The sequence below is a fragment of the Ylistrum balloti genome, unplaced genomic scaffold (genome assembly GCF_031769215.1).
Source record: "Ylistrum balloti isolate Yb309-2 unplaced genomic scaffold, AGI_CSIRO_Ybal_v1 Utg371318, whole genome shotgun sequence".
Lineage (NCBI taxonomy): Eukaryota > Metazoa > Mollusca > Bivalvia > Pectinida > Pectinidae > Ylistrum > Ylistrum balloti.
Window position 1 is genome coordinate 561,057 of NW_026782703.1, and position 20,446 is coordinate 581,502.

At 38.1% G+C, this 20,446-nt stretch overlaps 1 protein-coding gene across 1 annotated transcript in view; it reads right to left on the minus strand.

Annotated features, from left to right (window-relative positions):
* LOC132561986 (diacylglycerol kinase delta-like) overlaps window positions 1-20,446 on the minus strand; it is a 109,064-nt gene that overhangs the window by 39,424 nt on the left and 49,194 nt on the right. Inside the window, exon 6 of the mRNA XM_060226713.1 lies at window positions 4,876-4,986. Within this exon, the coding sequence (XP_060082696.1) occupies window positions 4,876-4,986 (111 nt within the window). The remainder of the gene's footprint in view (window positions 1-4,875; window positions 4,987-20,446) is intronic.

The following is a 20,446-nucleotide window of genomic DNA, read 5'->3' on the forward strand; positions in this document are numbered from 1 at the left end:
CTATCTGTACAAGGATACCGTGAAGAAATCGATATCAGACAAGATATGCAGTGAGAGGCGCAACATCCTCTCGACCTTGTGATGCTCCTTGGCTAGGAACACCACCTGGTCTACTGCTTTACCGGGCCAGGAAGAAAGGTCCCTCGATTCCAGCTTAGCTGGATGGGGAGACAACTTCCCGTCATGAATGGCATAATCGGATGGTCTAACCTCCGATAAATCTGTCACCCAGAGTTGCAATCCTGGAAACCCAGGAGCCTGTGTAGAAGAAGAATTCTTCTCTACAATGCGCGCCTGTGCAGTAGCCAGAGCTGAGGACACAATAGTGCCCTCTGGCAGGGTCCTGTCACTGCGAGGAGCATGTTTAGGAGGTACCACAGAACTCAGTAATGTGGTGGCCTCCGGGATCGATGACACAGAACAAGGTGGGCAATCCTTCATGCCGAGGATACGGGCAACATCCGTGCGCAATGCACGCATGCCCGAAACGAGGTGGGAAGCCTCAGCTACCACCTCATCCTCAGCCTCATCTGATGACTGGGGCTCGCCATCAGAAGGGGCACCATCTGAAGATGGGGCTTCTGATAGGTCATCAACCTCAGAGCACCCAGGTGACAGATCCAAAACGTCACACTCTGCCGTGCCCGATCCCTCATAATCCATTGGCTCTAAGGTATCCTGGGGAAGGGATACCTTCGGTGCCACAGAGGAAGCCATTGGAGCTACCTCCAGCCTGGGCTGAGTGGACTCTGGGTGAGAACGCTTGGCAGAGCGTTCACCCAAATTGGCCTTAGGGCATGCAGCGAACATGGACGCCCCAAGTCCCTTGGACGAAGCAAAGGGGACCGCCCGAGAAGAGGTAGCACTACTAGCCCCGTGTCGCTTAGTGCCGGCTGAGTGAGCCCCCGAACGGGAGGATTGTTCGGAAGGAGGGGGGACCAACAATCCACCATACCTCTGTTGGTTTGGGGAAACCAAATCCCAAGGGTTCCAATGAGGGAACGGAAAGGGACCACATCCAAACCCTTGAGGGTAGGAAGATGGACCTCAAGGTTGGGAGTGACCCCAGCGTTGACCAAACTGTCCTGCCTGAGACTAGGGCTGGAAACCCTGACCAGTGACCAAAGAAAATCTGCCACTCCCGCCGGAAACAGACCCATGCATGTACGGGTTGGAACCGCCACTGCTGGGATACTGTGTCCCCAAACCACTAAAAGAATGGTTTGGTTGTCCCGGGAAACCATGTGAAAACCCATGATTAAATCCGGAACTAGGGGAAGGCATTGGGCGGAAACTGCCTGACTGGTCCGCCAACCCAAAACCCGGTGTAGAACCCGAGTTCCCAGATGCCGATAAACCTGTACCAGTCACAGAGTGACCAGAACCGGGAAACGAAAGACCGGGTGGTCCCGTCGGGAAGCCAGACTCGCTAACAAGAGGCACCACCTGTAAACCCAAAGGATTACAGGGTGGTGTCTCAAAACCTGGGGGCGGGGCCAACCCAGGAACCGGACAAGGACCCTCCCCAGGACCAGAAGTGATTGGGACACACCCCTACCCAAAGGCAAGCTCTGAAAAGGCTTACAGGGGGTCCCAACCAATTCAGCATCAGAACGATCCCATTCTGAGCTGGGCTGCTCCCCCAAGAACAAGACCGAGGCTGGGAGGAAGGGGCCACCCCCTGGACACCAACCAACTCTGCAGAAACAGAGATGGTGGGTCCAGGCACAACGTCACCGTGGGCAACATCCTCAGATAACCCAACAGCAGACTTGCGCTTGTCCCTACCCCGGTCGGAAGATTTACTCTTCCGGCCAGAGTAAGGATGCTTGACGGTAGCCGCCGCACTGACACAGGGAGAACCAAGCTAACAGGAGTCACAGGGTGTCTCCTCTGAGCAGGTGTGGCACTGGGGACACGCTGAATGGGGGTCGGATTCACTATAAAAGTGACCGCACCCATTCACGGTACCATGGCAAAGTCCGTTGCTGGCCATGACGCTCGGCTACGCAAACAAAGGCAACAACAAAAGAAATGGATTCAAAAACTTAATTCAATTGCCGTAAAGCAACAACAGGGTAATAAAAAAACGTGAATAAACTGAAAATAATTAACAGAAAAAGCACATAACAAAAGCCAACCCAAATCGAAAATAAAATACGAAACTTTCACCGACGCGTGTCTGAGCACGGGCAGAGAAAAAACGAAAGCCGAAATAAAAAAGGCAAACGAAACAAACAAATGGGAAATAAGCAAAATTCCAAACACAATGGGGAATACCGCCCTGTAATGTTGAGAATCGGTACACTGTGGAGCACGTCTGATCTGCTCAACGCCATGGATAAAGAAGGACGTGTCTCAGGTCGTGAGCAGGTATTACGGGCAGGTAGAGGGGCTCCCTACAGGGGGTTATTGGGATCTCTCTTTTTTCGTTTATATTATATACAAATAAATGGGAATTAGTGGATTATATGCATACTAAAGTTATGGTTATTATTACTGAAATGAAATACCTGCTATGTCTCCTTCAAAGTTTGAAAGAGGTCAAGTATGAGTGACCTTCCAATTATTAAACTTGATCAATAACCAAAAGATCGAGCTAATGAAGTGTAAACCTTAATATCAACATATGTTTGTGTGATTACATGATAAATCTTTGGGGTTTCACATGTTAAACAGTGTTTTTTTTACCCCTTGACATTGAACAATAATGAACAAAATCTACATCTGGTGTAGAATGTGTCAGGTGTAGAACTAGGTGTTAAGGTATTGGTCTGAATATGAACTATTGAAAACTTCTACACAAGATTTTTATTTCAAAATGAAGTCAATCATGACCTTTACCTCATAAAATTTGAACAAATGTGATTGTGTTAATATCAAATCTGTAAAGGACATCACAAGGTCACACACAAACACAACTTCTACCATAGACTGGCATGGATGCTAATACTCTCCATCTTCAACACGAAACAAATAAAGAATTTTGCACCGTTTCCCGTTTACAGTTTTTTTAACCATCCATTGACAAAAGAAAGGGCTGGAAAAAGCACGCCTTTTTTCAGCATGGTGCCAACTTGAATCTGATAACAGATATCTTAGTGGAGGCAGTAGGCATGTACACTAACAATTCTGTGCCTTCGCAAGACATGTGAGGGCGTATGGAACATTTCATACATATCTTCATATGATAAAAACCACTAGAAGAATTCCCATTCTACAGCAGACATACATTGTGATCAAGATTTTCATACATTTCAATATAAGTTCAGAATTATATCATTCTGAAAATGTGTACCCATCTTAATCAAAGATATCAAAGTTGACAGAATTCATAATCAAAGTTTCATATTTGGGAAAAAATTATACAAATATACTGATTAAGTACCTTTTAACTAATTCTAAAAACAGTTGATGAGGATTGTGAAATGTCTTGTAAGGTCTCTAGTCCTTAAGGAGGAAAGTTATGGTATGTAACTATAATGGCTGTCCTGAAGAAGATATGCCGACAACCTATTGGAAGTGTATATATATATATATGTACTTCTAACAATATTAAACTGAAACTGTAAGCCAATGGTAAACTTAGAACCCCGCCTTTATATCTACCTCTCATACCCGATATACACCACACATTTGATTCCTTTGAAGTTCATAAGTTTAGTAGGAATAGTACAAGAATCGTCAAATCATAGGCCTTCTTTTGGTTACCATGCCAACCAAATCACTCCTGATATTTTGGAAATTGGTACCACTGTATTTACAACCCTATAACACTTTTACTAATAAACTTATAGTGATAATATACAAAGTTTTCAGTTTATTGGACAATGTTACTATGTTTCCATACTAGAAGTTCAGGAAACATCTGATTTATCAAATTATAGGCCTCGACTTGTCACCATTAGACCAAGTATGAATAAAATTGATCTAAGGGCTACAAGCACATCTTCATGCAGTCCTTGATATTTCTGTGTGTTTTTTACAGACAGAATAACCCAACCTCCTACCCTTCTGCCTGTTTTTGTTTTGTTGATAAAAAATGGTGTCCAAGAACACTCATACTTGATATACCATGTATAAAGTTTGAACTCAATCCATGAATGAATGAAGTTGTGGAGTGTTTTAAATTAAATGAGTTGATGATTTTCTATATATATCAAGGGTGACCTTGAGCCCCTGAAACAACGGTTCTTGTATAAAATTTGACCAAAATCCACGAAAGAATGAAGTTGCTAAGTGTTTAAACTGGACTGGTTAATTTTTACTATAAATTAAGTACCAATGACCTTGACTATACTTATAATTGATCTTTGACCAAAATATGTCAAAGAATGAAATTGCTAGGTGTTTTTATTGAATCAGTATGTCACATCACAGGGTGGGACAGGTATGTGTGACACCCCCCCCCCCTAGATAACTATAAATCACCATTACCTCTCCTTGTGATTACTGGAATGCACTATAAATATCATTCCTGTTGGTTATGCAATGCTACAAATTCACTAATACTCTACACAAGATGAAGAAAGCATTCCATATGGTGTTTAATGCTAGTAACAACAATGGTGGGGCTCAATGGTGTATCGCTTCACTTCTACCAAATACAATGATGATCTGTCTGCTCCAAAGTATCATCCCCATTCCAGTTAATTAATTGGAGATAATTAGGCATTTGTGAATACTACCAGAATACCCACACAGACAGTTGACAAAGCATTGCAGCATCGTCTTTTCCCCTTATCCCAGCCTAGATTGGAAAATTGCCCTTATAATAGTACAATGAATGGGTCAAGTCGAGTACAAAGTAATAACTTTGTGCGGTAAATGTTGCGTGGGTATGATTTAAGGCCTCAAGAGTTTCTTGACACTTACACTGACATCGTAGAACTCCTTGTTGGCGGCAGTTTTCAGTGCAGAGATCCAGTCTTCCATTTCACGTCGGCTCTCTGTACACAGCACTAGTGACCTGAAGGGTGTTATCACCTGCAATGACAAAAAATCAGTATTTAGTAATTTATTAGTTGTAGAATGCTGACAGTGTTACCAAGGGAATAAAGGGTTGATTCACACTGAACAAGATCAGAAGAATTGTAAAAGTAATTTTGCGATCTTTGTTACCTAACATGGTTACCAGGGTGTGATAAAAGTTGCTGCAGCTAACAGCAAATAAGATTATAAACACAATGTCACAAATTATTTTAAAAGCATTGAAACAAATCAGTTCTTAATTCAAAGTAAACCTCTGAAAGACTTGGATATTCGCACACCATCTTCTGGATCCTATAGCAACAATTTGTTTTTTAAGACCTACTGACTATGTTTTCATATTATGACAATGAGGTAGTATCATTAAACAGCTGTATATATAGATTTATATATAAAATGCCACTCTACCCTATCTCTGCTACAGTAAATAGGTCTCTAACGGAACCTGACTACCTACCCAAACAGGTCTCTAGGGCCCAACTTCATACCCAAACAGGTCTATAAGGCCTGACTACATACCCAAACAGGTCTCTAGGGCCTGACTACATACCCAAACAGGTCTTTCGGGCCTGACTACACACCCAAACAGGTCTCTAGGGCCTGACTACATACCCAAACAGGTCTCTAGGGCCTGACTACACACCCAAACAGGTCTCTAGGGCCCAACTTCATACCCAAACAGGTCTATAAGGCCTGACTACACACCCAAACAGGTCTCTAGGGCCGGACTACACACCCAAACAGGTCTCTAGGGCCTGACTATATACCCAAACAAGTTTTTCGGGCCTGACTACACACCCAAACAAGTCTCTAGGGCCTAACTACATAACCAAACAGGTTTTTCGGGCCTGACTACACACCCAAACAGGTCTATAGCGCCTGACTTCCCACCCAAACAGGTCTCTAGGGGCTGACTACACACCCAAACAGGTCTCTAGGGCCTGACTACACACCCAAACAAGTCTCTAGGGCCTGACTACATACCCAAACAGGTTTTTCGGGCCTGACTACACACCCAAACAAGTCTCTAGGGCCTAACTACATAACCAAACAGGTTTTTCGGGCCTGACTACACACCCAAACAGGTCTATAGCGCCTGACTTCCCACCCAAACAGGTCTCTAGGGGCTGACTACACACCCAAACAGGTCTCTAGGGCCTGACTACACACCCAAACAGGTCTCTAGGGCGTAACTACACACCCAAACAGGTCTATAGCGCCCGACTATATACCCAAACAGGACTCTAGGGCCTGACTACACACTGGAACAGGTCTCTAGGGCCTGACTACACACCTGAACAGGTCTCTAGGGCCTGACTACACACCCAAACAGGTCTCTAGGGGCTGACTACACACCGGAACAGGTCTCTAGGGCCTGACTACACACCCAAACAGGTCTCTAGGGCCTGACTACACACTGGAACAGGTCTCTAGGGCCTGACTACACACCCAAACAGGTCTCTAGGGCCTGACTACACACCCAAACAGGTCTCTAGGGGCTGACTACACACCCAAACAGGTCTCTAGGGCCTGACTACACCCCCAAACAGGTTTTTCGGGCCTGACTACACACAAATAGGTCTCTAGGGCTTGACTACACACCCAAACAGGTCTCTAGGGCCTGACTACACACCCAAACAGGTCTCTAGGGCCTGACTACACACCCAAACAGGTTTTTCGGGCCTGACTACACACCCAAATAGGTCTCTAGGGCCTGACTACACACCCAAACAAGTCTATAGGGCCTGATTACATACCCGAACAGGTCTATAGGGCCTGACTTCATACCCAAACAGGTCTATAGGGCCTGACTACACACCCAAACAAGTCTCTAGGGCCTAACTTCATACAAAAAAAGTAATCATTGTAGTTACTATGGGAAAACAGCATTATTGCAGGACAAAACATGATACTTGACGAGTGAGAATTTTCCTTCAGTTGACCTGAACAGTAAGTGATTCCTAGTTTGAGTCACAGAAAAGGAAAAGTAATTTTCAATACCCCTCACTATAATAGATATGGTGAGACTTACTCCTTTCTATCTTCAATTAAGTATAACAAGATGACCCTATATATAGTTGGGAAATCTTCATATGTAATTTATCTTTCTGTCTGAGTATAATTTTCTATAACAAAATGAATGATTTGAATATCCAGTCATTAGTGCCAAATTGGCAATCAGTTCATAAAGCTTCTAATAATGACAGTGAATTGGACATATAGATCTGTTAGAAAAGAAAAAGCACAACTTTTTTCACAGAAAATGTTTCAGGAAGAAGTGTATAAATAGCAACAGTTTTGAGACATGAACTGTAGGTGTGGGTGTTTTTTTTAGCTTGGGAACTTCCATTTTACATAGACAAGATTGTTTAACCAACTGTTGGGAATCACCACACTAAGTTATATTACAGAACAGATACATACAACACAGTGAGGAAACACACCTAAACAAAACAGTCTTTGAATCTGATGTAACTCCTTCAATGTCAACATCTCTTATGCTTACGTCAAAACCCTGCCAATTACATATTTCAAGGCTGGGAACTCCGGACACAACGAAAAATGATTGAACATTACTTTTTTCTTTTTATTTCAAAATTTGGTAATTTTATGAGACACAATTTTAAACTTTGAATTAGGAGGAGATTTTGGACAGTGAGACTTAAACACTGTTTTTGGAAATTGTAAATTAACATGATATTAGAATAACAAAATCATCATTGTATGTCTATGCCTGGGACTTTATCAGAGCCAGTAATTGACATGAAAATCTTTACTAATTAATAGGTTCCTTTGGATTCTTGTCATGCTATAACATTTGATATGGAGAAATAGTTTCTGAGATCCCCTGTTGTTCTTTACAAATTTCAAAATTAAGAATCAATTTATCGGGTGTCTACACTTGTGGGATATATAGACAAGAATTTTCAGGGTGCCAGAAAGTAAAATCTGGAAAACACTTAGTAAATGATGGATGTGTTGAGATGTCCACTACCTAAGCTATCTACATACCAAGATTAGTTAAATTTGGACACACACTTTCTCAGTAACATATCTAAATGCAGTGATATGTGTACAACAATGACAGAAAAGTAAAACATGACAGTATCACTTCTACAACTTGTCATTACAGGCGATACAAAATTTGATAAATGTAATATCTAACAGGAGAATTTGAACTTCTGGACAGCAAAATTGCTGCTTCACAAACCTATGGTGTTTACATGTTGTTATTGATTCAATATCCAACAGCTTGTCCTCAATATCAGGATTTCAGTAGAAGATTTCCACTACTGACAGATCAACCCACAATTGTAGGTTTCACGAAATGCAGGTTGGAAAGGTTGTATATTTATCATGAACTCATTAGGAAACATATCCCTGTGCCATATGAAGTTGGATGCTTGTTGGTATCCCTGGGTACTGTTGTTGTTACCAGGTTCCCATCAGGGACCATGACCTTATATATTTGAATTAAGATTTACATGGTGGGTGTCAATGAAGCAGAACATCCTCACTGTTCCAGAACACCTAGCATTACTCTCCTTGTCCTTTTCCAAGGGTTTCCATGTAAATCTTACTGTTGTTCATATTTCCCTGTGATTTGAATTTGAATTAAGATTCAGTTGTCATTCTGGTATTTTTTCTTTATGTTTTTTTGTCCATTCCTTTGATTTGATAAGTTTCATAGTTAACCATTGAACAGACATCATATTGCATTTATAGCCAATATGAATGCAATCAGAGTGACAGATGAAGTCATACATTATCAATAGGTTTATGTTCATTTCAATTTACATTTTACCAAATCATAAAGTTGTCTCCCCTGTACGGAATGGTTTACATAAAGCTGTAATATGTTTCATATCTGCTGCAATATGCAAAGCATTGATGTAACATAGGTCATCATTTCATTGAAATGATGTATTCACACACTTTGAATACAATCCAGGTTAACCCAGCAGATCATATATAAAATGTAAATACGTATTAAGGAGCTTTCACAACATATCATCATCAAATTCAATATTTTGTGCTGAAGGGGAGGGGAGGGGATGTTCAATAGATTCACAAATATTTTTTTTACTTCAAATATCTTGGTCGTGATGGATAAATTTGGGAAAATAAAAAAGCAATCCACTGCACGTAAATAATAAATCCTCAATATACCAATTTATCAATGGCAGGATAGTAAATGATGCTTACACACATAGGAGCCTGGTGACCTTTAGGAAAGTAATTTCCTGGAATCACAATCAATGGTTTCCAACAATCTGGTGCGGTTAGGTAGCCAGGGGTTATAAAAACACACTCAAACAATGTCTATATCATGACTTATTCATGATTTTGAATCTGTAATAATTTCCATCTATCTTCGACAGTATTAGGGTATCCAAGATTATTGACCTGCGGAGTATCATCCAATACTGTGATAGGATCCAACTAAATATAGTTATACCAATGGATGTGCTTCTGTAACTACCTGTCACCTGGGGTGTTACACACAGGAATTGTATCAGCAATGAAAAACACATCATTCTGCCTCAAATCTTGACTACAACTCAATAATTACAACACTGTCACATCATAAACAAGAGTTTTATGCTGTTATTAATTCTCTTCACACATGGTTACTAAGTATACAGGGTCTGACTAGTAAAGGTAAAAATATTGCTTTCCAGTATTTTACTGTTGAAAATACATCATCTTTTATTCCATACCTTAATTTCATCATGTCCTACCAGGTGCAGGCCTCATAGACACTAATATAGTTGACACATACTGCACCAGACATCATAATTATGTTGTGGGTTCATATGCATTTATTGTTAAGTCAAGTGAAAGGAATTTAGAGAAGCCTTAATGACATCAAATCAACGACATCAAATTTCACGAAGTGCAATCTCTACATGACATTTATGTGATACCAAATTTACATGGTTAGAAAAAGCATTGTCTAAACCATTCAAAACGTACAATCCATCTTAACAGTTTTCATGATCTGATTTTTAAAGGACAATTAGATCAAGTATAAGGGCAGGGTACAGTAATATTTGCATGAATAATATAGATTTTTGATGATTTATCGTTGAAATTACTCAGGTGGACACTAGAATTCAGATTGTTGGATTTATTCTGTCTACTAATGACATGAAAGTTTCTCTTTCCATATGGACTACAAGGTTGTACCTTTTCAAAAATCAGCATCAATGTTAATGTCACTCAATAGGAATGGAACTCTTTTGTGTTCCTTGTATATGCATCCATGACAACGGCCATAGTAACAAGTTAAAAGATGTATTCAATTATAGAAATCTTATGAAATTTGCTTAAGAAAGGCCTGGAATGCTGTATGGATACTAGAAATATGCTACAAATTCAACTTTACATCAATAAAACTGCAGTAAAGATAAATAAAATTACTTTCGGGATACTCACTACCATAAACAGAACGTGACTGCATCGACAGGGGCGAGTCGCTGAGCTCTCACATAGGAAATGACAATACTTGAGATACGATTATGCGCCTCTCCTTAACACGTTAATCAACATTGCCGCGTCATAAATATTGTGACATCACTGATTTAGTAATTTTTTACCACATGTACTTTGTATTAATATGTTAATGAGTGAAGTTTTTCAGAGAGCAACATTTACATACATGTGCTTAAAGATATAGAATCTAGTTAAGATTGGTCACAAGTCTGGATTAAACATTATGAAAAATCATATACGAGGGTTCTGGATTTAGAAAAGTTACGTATGACCCGAGATTGAATAAAGACAATGACAAAAGTAGGCTCTGGATCAAAGAGAGCTTGAGAAGGAAGGTTTACACAAGGAATAGTTGGCCCTATTACATGATATTGTTTTATTATATTGACACAAACTGAGGTTTACAAACATCCTGATTTAATTTCCTTGATCTTACAGTTGTAATCAGAACAAGACATCCCCTAAATCCATGGTCATTAACTGTACACAACTGAAAACTGCCCACTTGATTCTCAGAACATCTGCTCCAACAGATGGACACACTGTACTAATCCAACACTTAACAGACGTGTAGATTATCCAGTGTTTATGAATGAAAACTATTTAGTTTATGAAAGTAAACAATTCAATGAACCTACGGAAACTAGGGATGTCAATTGGATAGAAATTGTAGTTGGAATATTTCTTTGATTCAGATATTTCATTTTCACGTCAATTCCATATGGTACAAAACTTTAAGACGGTAGTTACCACTCTACTGTAAAGTTTTATCAATATGGACGAGAATGGTACATATTACAACAGCTCCATTTTTTTCAGTAAAATGAATGCAGCACATATCTACTTCACTAAAAAGTTGTAATAAATAACAAGGCCAATTTGCCTTGCTTATGAACTCAGTTTAAAAGATACGAAAATAGTATGCAAATATGTCACAGGAAATGATATGATGCTAAGACGGAAAAATATCCTCTCATATTTCAAACCTTGGAAAATAGAATTGTTATTAAAACATATAAATCACTTTTCAAAATCATGGTACTTCATAACAAATGAAAAGCTATATCCACATCCAGTAAAATGGTGGGTTGTACCACATGTCCTGGACCCACAACATTAAAGAGAACTAAACGTGACCAATATTGCATTAATTGATCATACAATTCTTTCTGCTGAAAATGGCAAAGATTTCCTGACATTATGTGTCAACATGACTATTATTCACAAACAACCCATTTCTAATGTCTATAGGAAAATGCTATTGGTTATCTATATTACCTGTATTTCATACTGCTTGTCCAGAAACATCCAACAGTAACAACCCAGTTAAATGTTGATTTAAGTGACAGACAATGCTTTAAGACTGAAATTCACGACAATACTACAGGTAATTTATACTGCCTGTCCAGAAACATCCCAAAGTAACAACCCAGTTAAATGCTGATTTAAGTGACAGACAATGCTTTAAGAAATCCACGACATTACTACAGGTAAAACTTTGATCTTTGTTGTTTCATGCACATGAGGTGTGAAACTTACCTAGATTGGAGTGACCTCTGACACTACGGCAACAGGATAATTAATATCATGATAAATTGTACAGGTGTAAAACTTTCAACACTTATAATACCTTTGATACTTTTAGCTCACAAAGTCTTATTCAGAATGAAAATTGGGCCATATGAAATTTAGCAATCTTCCAAATACTAATATCTAATGATGAATATTTGAAAACAATTTTTCCTAATCTAATAATGCCCTACAAAACAAAAATTTGAACAATCTTTGACATCTAGGTAAACTATTCTATGTATCTATGGAAACCATTCAGTAATGGACATCTCCTTGTAAAACAAGGTCGACTGTGTACATTTTTCACCTGCTCCACTCCTACAGAAACAACATAAATAGTTTGCCCAAGGCAAGTGCTTATTGTGGATTGAGTAAGTCTCATTAACACTGGTCAGATGAGTGGTCAATGTATGGGTCATTGATGCCTACAGACAGATTGCTGTGATATCATCGTTGTCCATCAGACTATTATGTGTGTGTCTTATTCAGCTGGAAATCATGCCACATTAGGTCATCAAGCAGACTCCATTACAAAACACTTCACAAATTTAACTTTTTCAACGTTAGACTATTTTTTATCTCAAGTTTTCGTCTTTGGTTAATTACCAGGTTCTGAAATATCTCTTTTTCCTATTAGTAAATTCTTCTATTCTGTCTGGTTTCTAAAATCTAAGTTTCCTGTCCTGGTCATTAATATCTTTCAAAAAGAATACATTTCTGGTCATATTTATTGACAATCTGAAGCAATCTGTATCTTTTTCGAATAATTTATTCTGTTGCGTCCTACTATGGTCAAATGACAAAACTATAAATACAGCAATACTTCACTATCCATCATCATCAGCAGTCATGATTTTGATAAAACGAACTGAGGTTTTTATTATCTAATTTAATTTTAAATCACGCATATGCTAGAAATAGAATATTCAATCCCATACAATATTACTTATTTAGATAATGCATTAGGAACTCTGATAAGTTAGAGTATTTTAGTAAAATAATTATGGTAGGATCATTCCTCATACCCATCAAGTTAAAATGAATCACCAAACCCGAGAAAATCATTTACTTTATTTTTGTAATTACGTGACTGAATCAGATTGTTTATAATGCATAATTACACAGCTATAGATCTCGTCGCTAATCAACCTACTCCAGGTTTTTTTTTTTTATTTTTAATACAAGATCAGTGCAAACGTTCTATACTGTAGTATACTAATAGGCATCTAATGAACAAGCACCAAAGTTGTAAATCTCTCAAGTTTTTGTCATTAGATAAGTGTTCCATATATTGAAGCCAGATTTCAAGCCATCCTTCCCCCATTTTTTCTAGGCATCATATCCTTTTTTGATGTATATTTAATTTTCTCCAATTTTTATCAGAGCAGGAAAAATATTTCTGGAAGATGAGTGCCTCATAGGAAAACAAGATATAAAGGATGTTCCTTATGAACCAACATTGTAAGATTTCATGTATCAGCATTTACAATCCTGTTTTTACAGTATCAAACTCTAGAACACTGTGAACACATAGGTATATCAGAGAAACATCTAGAGGACTCTAGATACCTAGCTCTACCAGTTTTATACCAAAATATCACAGTATATTAGAACAGGTCTGGAAAACAAGAATAGATCTTCAAGATTTAACTTTCACAAAAAAATAAACAACTTATGATAAAAGTATTTTAGTAACAAATCATTCATCAAATACCAGAGAAAGAATAAGACAAATGTATATCTAATGGTATTCCATTTATCATAATTGATTACCCAAGCAATCTTAACCCTGATCTTGAACTTTGACTTCACATTCTTCATTGCTGTCTTCACCCCAAACCAGTGTCATCCTCTACAAGCTCCCAGAGTCAGCCCAGCCTGACTGTTCCAGTCTGACATTCACCCCTATATCGGTGAGATGATACCCGGACAGGGGAGCACACATCGAGATGGAAAATCTGTCAATCAATCAATTAGACCTGCCACGTTTTCAGACTTGACTGTACATGACCAACTAAAGACTCCCAGATTCAGTTTAGTCTTGCTGTTCCAGTCCGACCTTCACCTCATACCTGTAGGGTAACACTACTGCCCCTGTCTCAGACCTGACTATCAGTATCAGTGCCAGTCCGACCTCCACCTCATACCTGTAGGGTAACACTACTACTGCCCCTGTCTCAGACCTGACTATCTGTATCAGTGCCAGTCTGACCTTCACCTCATACCTGTAGGGTAACACTACTGCCCCTGTCTCAGACCTGACTATCTGTATCAGAGCCAGTTCGACCTTCACCTCATACCTGTAGGGTAACACTACTGCCCCTGCCTCAGACCTGACTATCTGTATCAGTGCCAGTCCAACCTTCACCTCATACCTGTAGGGTAACACTACTGTCCCTGTCTCAGACCTGACTATCTGTATCAGTGCCAGTCCGACCTTCACCTCATACCTGTAGGGTAACACTACTGCCCCTGTCTCAGACCTGACTATCTGTATCAGTGCTAGTCCAACCCTCACCTCATACCTGTAGGGTAACAATGCTGCCCCTGTCTCAGACCTGACTATCAGTATCAGTGCCAGTCCGACCTTCACCTCATACCTGTAGGGTAACACTACTGCCCCTGTCTCAGACCTGACTATCTGTATCAGTGCCAGTCCGACCTTCACCTCATACCTGTAGGGTAACACTACTGCCCCTGTCTCAGACCTGACTATCTGTATCAGTGCCAGTCCGACCTTCACCTCATACCTGTAGGGTAACACTACTGCCCCTGTCTCAGATCTAACTATCTGTATCAGTGCCAGTCCGACCTTCACCTCATACCTGTAGGGTAACACTACTGCCCCTGTCTCAGACCTGACTATCTGTATCAGTGCCAGTCTGACCCTCACCTCATACCTGTAGGGTAACACTACTGCCCCTGTCTCAGACCTGACTATCTGTATCAGTGCCAGTCTGACCCTCACCTTATACATATAATAGAAACATAACTGCCCACTTCTCAGACTTGACCTGGTGTTAGCTCCTACAGACTCCCAAATTCAGTTTAGTCTATGGTAAAGGAATTGCGCCCTTTTCAGACATGCGTATCTGTATCAATGCCAGTCTGACTATTCCAGTCTTACCTTTAGCTACAACCAAAACAGTAACATAACTGCCCACTTCTCAGACTTGGCCTGGTGTTATCCACTACAGATTCCCAGATTCAGTCCAGTCTGACTGTTCCAGTCCGACATTTGCCATATAGCTGTTTAGTAACAGTACTACATCCTTTCCATACACCCCCTAACAGACTCCCTGATTCAGCCTCACTTTGACTGTTTCAGTCCAACCTTATCCACACTTCTTCTGATAATCCTGCCCTAATCCCTCACATCCTGGTTAGATCTCCCTCCATCCTCTTTTACACCTCATTTCACACATCCTCACCACCACCACCACCACCACTGTCTCATCTCCCCTCTCCCAAGTCTAGCCATTATCACTGTTCTATTTTTACACTGCACGCCTTTCTGACATACAGTAAATATCCATAATATTTGCTAGAGTATACAGTGACTTCTTTTCAGTATACTTATCACTGAACTTTATGATTTTCCAGAAAAGATACTGAAATGATTTCTAGTTTTAAATTCAACAATTATACTTTAACTTAGGCTATTTCTTACTTGGCCTAAGAAAAAAAAATTACTGTTTCTGGTAACTCCACCTACCCAAACATTTTGTGTATAAATTTTCAACAAAGGGCAATAATTCTTTAATTTAGGGGTTGCAGACATTGAATTTGGTATACTGCACATTCTCTTAGCATGACCAATGTATACGCCAAGTTTCATTATCCTAGTTAAAATGCAGGCAAAGTTAAGCTCTGGAGAGGAATTTTTAAACAAATGACAATAACTCTGTAATTGAGGGGTCAAGGGCTATGAATTTGGTACACTGCTCATTGTTTTAGTATGATCAACAGATCTATCAATTTTAATTATGCTAATTTAAATGCAAGCAATTCAAATTTGTGCTCTGGACATGAAATTTAAAAAAAGGGTGATAACTTAGTAATTGAGGGGTTGCATTTGTCTGATTTATTTTTCTAAAAAATAAACTTTTCTGCTATATCTTTCACTAAACAAGAGGCCCGTAGGGCAATGGAACACTTTCCCTATATGGAGAGTATTTCAAATATTCCAAATTAAAGTTAGTCGCTTAACCACTCAGAAGGAAACCCTAATGCGTAAATTCCTTTGTCTTACATCATGACTGTTTTTCACTTTTGATGCCCAGTAAGACTTTATATGGTGATTGGGTTGGTTTCTCAGCTATGTCAAAAATATGACTCAGAAATAATGTCCTTTGAGTCAATTCTTAAATAACAAACCTGTTTATCTCTTGATTCCAAGAAATTTTAAATATATATAGTTATGGGATGGGGATTTCAACTGTTTCAAAGATATCACCTAGAAATTAAGTCCAGAGGGGTAGGGCCACACTCAAGGGCCAGTTCTTTTATCATGCATGTGTTTATCTTTTGATGCCTAGCATGATATTTATGGTTATGGGGAGGGGATCTCAACTGCTTCAATAATATAATCAAGAAACAATGTCTGAAGGGGTGGAGCCAGACCTAAGGGACAATTCTTACATCATGATTGTGTTTATCTCTTGATGCCCATCATCGCTATACATAATTATTGGGTGGGGATCTCAATTGTTTCAAAGATATAACACATTTCCCCAATGGAGTCCCTGCCCGAGGGGGACAAGACCAATCCTTCATACAAAATTGACTTTTCATTACCAAAACATCCTTCTCAATACACTTGGAAAATTTGATCATTCCTACAGGAGGAGTAGGATTTTAAAGAATTTGCTATTGGACCTCACCCCTTCCACTCCAGGGGACCAAGACCGACTGTTTATACAAACTTGATTTCCCTTCACCCAAAAATGCTTCAGACCAATTTTAGGCAAAATCCAATCATTCCTACAAGAGGAATGGGATTTGAAAGAAGCTGCTGTGTTTCCCTTATTGGACCCCCAATCCCTCCTACCCCAGGAGGCCACAACCCACTGTTTATAGAAAATTGATTTCCTTTTACCTAAACATCCTTCACACCAAATTTGGACACAATCAAATTATTTCTATTGGAGGAGTAGGATTTTAAAGAATTTGCTCTATTTTCCCTGCCCCTCCTACCCAAATGCTTCTTCAGACCAAATTTGGGCACATTCCAATCATTCCTACAGGAGGAGTAGGATTTTGAAGACTTGCCTTTCAGGCCAGGTGAGCTAACAAAAATGAACAGATTTGTATTCTTAATGTCTATCAATGTTTCTGAACATTTACATTAAAATGGAAGATATCCCTGGGCCCTCTGGATATTTATCTTTGGGGAATTAATTGGATTGTATCTCTCTAGCCCCTACTCCAATATAGACTAGCAGTATGTACAGATCTCAGAGGGAGCACAAAGTGCTTCCAAATCTGACATACTAATGACCCAGCCATTGAGCACCTTTTCATCAGCTGTGAAAGATAAAATGCTCAATTTAGAATATCCAAATTTGTTTCAACCATTACCAAAATGGGTCAAGGTCACACAATAATCACATCCAAAAGATATTGAATTAAAAACAAAGAAGGTTAAAGGAATAAAATGATAATGATTTTCTTTTTTTGGCTGGTGTGCATTTCACCCAGCAAGTGTATACTAGTAACTACATTGACTTGGTCCAAGCTCAATCAATTTCAAAACACTTGTAACCACAGTATTGGTATCTGTAATCTCAATGACATATAACCCATGACAAACTATTTATAACAGACAATTTGACATCCACTTACTGGTATTTACAATGTATTCACAGCAGATTTTGTTGACTTTCAACCATTGAATGATTAACTTTACTGGTTCATCATCAAATGAAAACAGAAAAATTTCATTATGAAATAACATTATCTGATATGAAGATAAATGTATTCTAGTTCCATCAGAGCGACATCATAGATCTCATCCTCATTTAGTAAAAAAAATCTTGTAAAAATATAATGCGAGATAAAATTGAGTTGTGAACAGAATCACAACTTATGATCTGCAAGGTCAAGGTCACAGCAGGGTCATGACTTAAGATGAGTCAAGGTCATGTGTATGCATGTCCCAGCCAAGAACAGGAACATAATCAAAAGAAAATTGCAACCAACACCACAACAACACTTGCACCAGAATCTGGCAAAGATCTAGGTCATGACTGTAACACCATTTGCAGTAATGCTCAGTTAACTCTATAAAGATTCAATTCCACTGATAACTGGAACATGAAATAGAACAGTTGTCAGCTAGAGAATTGGGTTCCTATGTTCCTCCATAGTTTGGTGAGGTTTTTTCAGGTCATACTGATGAGAAGGAACTCAGGGGTATGTACTAGAAACAAACTTGCCTTACAGGAATGTTTGAAGTAGAAAGATCTGCAAAGCAAAATTATGTTAATACTGCAAATTCAACGACAACAAAAATACTGGCACACAGAAACTATGTGTGTTCTTAAGGTAGTTTTTAACATCAATAAATTTCCTTTGAATATAAAAACTTAATCAGCAGCAAACGATAACAGAAAAACATGACTGTTTCAGAATACAAAGAAATTCAACAGATCCATGCTATGTTAAACAAATGTTGAAAGAAACAATTACAAAAATAATATATTTCATAGTTGTTAATCATGACAATAAACACTGAAATAATAGACAAAATGACAAAACATTGAAATATCAGAATAAATTTTAAATTCACTGCCTTCATTTTGTTGGATAGAAATGTTGAATAATCATACAATTATTTTGAAACCAATTGAAATAATATTGAAAAGTTATATAATTAAATCACCACACAAAAGTTGAAACAACATGCAAATAAATAATAAAAAACGTTCATGCAAAAAAGGTACAAAATATAGAACTGGGGCGGGTTATGAATGTAAAATAAACAAACCAAAATATCAAACGTATGATTATATATTTAAATGTATTTAACCAAAACAACTCAGGAACTGAAGAAAAGGATTTTATACTTCATGGTAATACATACATTTTTTCGTGTTCAAAAACATGTTTTTATTTTGTCATCAATATCAAAATCTGATAAAGTATATTTTATGGAAATACTTCAGAAGTGATTATATAAGAGTATGCAGAATACACTAACTAATTAGGATTTCATCAGCACAAGGAAATTATCCACTAGACGACACTATAGTTTTGTCTTTAATCAATTGAAATGAGTACTCAGTTATTTTTCTTTCCAATCAAACAATCAGTTTTATGAATTTGTTATCTGTTGATTTTTTAGTAACAGTAATTGAAATGACTGATTCCAGTTTTGAATAACGCATCGCCTCGCATTCATGTTCTTTTCATTATATACACCATAGGAGTAAAAGATACCAGATTTATTATCAAAATTTTTCTGGGAAAGTCAATTAACTTTTATCTAAACAAGATTTATCATGCAAGTTACCCTCTTGAATTATCAGCAAAAAAAAACACTAATCACTGACACAATCAAACCTGCCTTCAATCCTAACAAAAATAACTGATCTATGAAAAAGGTGATGGAAACAATAAAAATAATCAAACCACTAAGAACTGTGATAAAACAATGGTCTTGAAATTAAATCTACTGACTAATAATAGTGTATATCATAAACATACGATCGCTACAACTACCTAACATTCATATGTCACACTGCAATCTATAGTCGATTCTGATACCTCCAATTCCGAACTATTAATATTCCATCAACTTTAATTACTGGAATCAAACATTACAACTTTTCCAAAGGAATGTTTATCAGGTAATTACTATTGCCAATTTCCTTTTTTTAAAGCTTTCAATAAGTCTAAGCTGCCATTCCTTATCAATAAGAATGCCACATGGAAATGGCCAATTCTATGTAACATATCAGCTGACAGTCTAATAATAAAATGTAATTATTTCATTAGTAGGGAAAACTTATAAACAATAAATAAGGTGGTGTTAAACAGAATGATTAAGGAATTATGTTGATGGAATATTAATGTTTACAGAACTACTTAACACATGGTAGCTTAGCAACACAACAAATCAAATAAAACAGCAGTCAAAGCAGGTACACAGTGCCAGTTATCTCCCTTACAGTAGTTATTTCCCCTATATATGGCAAACATATTTAAATCAGCTGTGATATTAAATTTTTTATTTTTGAAACTGATTCCTTTCCAAACAATTTTCTAATTTTAATTTCAAGAAAAAAAACTAAAATAAAATGAAGAAGAAAAAAAAATTTCAAACAAATCTGGTTACAAAACATCTACATGTCATATAGATTTTTAAGAACTCAACATGTTTGTTTTA